The 2,393-nt window shown below is 50.0% G+C and overlaps 1 protein-coding gene across 1 annotated transcript; it reads left to right on the top strand.

Moving 5' to 3' along the window:
• Positions 1-650: 650 nt before the first annotated feature.
• Positions 651-1,145, top strand: SAMD5 (sterile alpha motif domain containing 5; the record flags this gene model as incomplete). The annotated part of the gene is made up of 1 exon (XM_015824551.1): positions 651-1,145. A coding segment is annotated over exon 1 (495 nt), but the record flags the coding sequence as incomplete, so codon positions are not given.
• Between the last annotated feature and the right edge of the window lie 1,248 nt (positions 1,146-2,393).

The raw sequence follows: 2,393 nt of genomic DNA, 5'->3' as shown, positions 1-2,393 counted from the left end.
GATATAGTGGCTTGTCGGAGGAGGACGAGGGGGCTTTAGTTCTTCGTTTTTGCACGAGCGCAGGCAGCGAGGAAGCCGTTGCAGAAACGGGCGAGCGTCTCCTCCCGCCCCACGTGAATAGGACGAGGTTGGGTTGAAATGTAGGCGCGCAAGCACACGGACCACAGCGCACCGCCGTGCTGCGTTGAGGGGCAACCACAGGCGAGAAAAGGCTGGAAAAGAAACGCCTAGCAGCCGGAGGAACGACTCCAGAGACAGCAGGGGCCGCGAACCGTTGCCGAGAGAGGCGGTCGCGTAGCCTACACTTGGCGATGGGACCGGCCGGGAAGCTCGGTGGGGGTGAAGAACGGAGGCCGTAGCCCCCTTTGAGAGCCGGGGACGCCCATGACTGAGGAGCAGAGGGACTCGCCGCAAGGTGTGCTTAGCGCCGCCTGAGACTCCGTGCTCCCTTCGCGCCGGGATTGACTCTTCGTTCGCGTGCAGGGAGGGTGTTTCGCCGAACCCGAGTTTCGGCGTTTCGCTCAGCTGATGCCTATCACGTCCAGATTTGGCTCCCGGGCTTTGGCTTTTCCGCCGGCGGCGGGGCTGCGGGGCTTTCCAAAAGTTGTCGTCGTCCGCGCCTCCTTCGGCCTCCCGGGCTGCTTCCCAACATGTGCGCCAACGTGGTTTACGAATGGTTGAAGACCCTGAAACTCACCCAGTACGCCGAGTCTTTCGTGGATAATGGCTACGACGACTTGGAGGTGTGCAAGCAAATCGGGGAGCCGGACCTGGACGCCATCGGGGTGTCGCTGCCACAGCACAGGCGGCGTCTCCACGAAGCCGTGCGGAGGCTGAAGGAGGAAGACGAGACCACCGCCGGCCTCTACTTCACCTTGGAGCCGCAGCCCCCTCGCCGGGGCTCGCCGGGACCCGACATCTACACCAGCCGCCTGGTGGAGCCGCGCGAAGCCAAGGCGTGGAAGGACCCAGCTCGTCGGGCGCCCCCGCCGGGTCACTCTCAGGGGAAAAAGGGGGCGCCGCGAAAAATGGAATTCAACTCCAAGGAGTTGGTCACTTACCCCAAACTCAGACTGAAAATCATGATTAGGGATAAACTCATCCGGGATGGGATCACTCTCAGCAAGCCCCCCTATTCCAGCAAGGTAAGGAGCTCTGCCTCAAATCCTGGTGGCGTTGCTGGTTTTTCTCCCCGTCGTTGCTACTGTAGTTCCTTCGCTCTCTTCGTTAGATGGGGAACACACTGCAAAGAGTGAACTTTTTTTCCGCTTTTCTGGCGAAAAGAGTCGATTTGCTCTTAAGTTTGTTTGCAGTTAGGCAGCGGGGTTTGCTTTGGCGTCGGAGAAGTCGTTTTCTTCTGTGTAGGTTGATTGTGGATTCCAATTTCAGCACAACCCATTTCTCACGTGAAAATAGTTAAGCGTGAATACAGGTGGACACCATAAGTCTCACAAGGATGGTTCAGTTTCATTACCTTGCCCTTATCTTGGAAGGCGGTGGGGATATGATGATGATGCCAGTAGGGTTTCTTCATACTTCAATTTGATTCTTTGAGGGAGGAAAGTGCGTTTCCTAAAAGAGTTACCTGAATTGCTATAGCATAAGGTGGACACGTTTGTTTATTTATTTATTTATTTATTACATATTTGTTGAGGTGTGCGAAAGAAACTGGCACACTCAACCAAGAAATATATTGAAGTAGGAGGAAAAGGTGAATAATGCAGGTTGGTTTACAGTCCCTCTTAAACTGGGAGCGTGTACCCAGTTTCTGTACATGCTTATTCACAAGTAAGTGGCACGGCAGTGAAAGTGATGGGCAAGAAAGCACATGATTCAAGATTGCAGGTAATCATTCAAGTTTGTTCTTTTATGGACAAAGCACCTGGGTTAAGTGATCTAAAAGAGGCACCTTATCTACTGACAATCAGTGTCAAGCTCTGAAGATTTTTAAGGAAGTGTCAAGTGCCTGCAAGTTTTCTTTTTACTGAATTCAATAATTGCCTTGAATTTTAGATGTTTTTAAAACCATGCTTTTGCACAAGGAACAGACAATTACAGAATGTTTAATAAGCCCAAAAGCACCGCATGAGAACTTCAGATTAATTTATTTTCACTGTAGAATTGGTTTGTGTGAGTGACAGGTAAAATCATTATCACAATCTTGTATATCTTATGAAAATCTCTAATATTATAAGCTTCTCACAGATGGGCATTGCTTTCACAAAACATATTTCACAGTTGTCATGGATAATGGATACGACTAGCTAGCATGCAGGAAAAAAACAGTTCTAAATGCAAATAAATGAATGAATGGAAGTAAAAATCTGAAGGAAGTAACATAATGTCACTCTGTCAAATAGAGGTATGCTATGATGTTAAATGATATGAAATGA

The sequence above is a fragment of the Protobothrops mucrosquamatus genome, unplaced genomic scaffold (assembly GCF_001527695.2).
Source record: "Protobothrops mucrosquamatus isolate PMUCROS unplaced genomic scaffold, P.Mucros_1.0 scaffold2281, whole genome shotgun sequence".
In the NCBI taxonomy this organism is placed as follows: domain Eukaryota; kingdom Metazoa; phylum Chordata; class Lepidosauria; order Squamata; family Viperidae; genus Protobothrops; species Protobothrops mucrosquamatus.
This window is presented reverse-complemented; position numbering and strand designations above follow the sequence as displayed.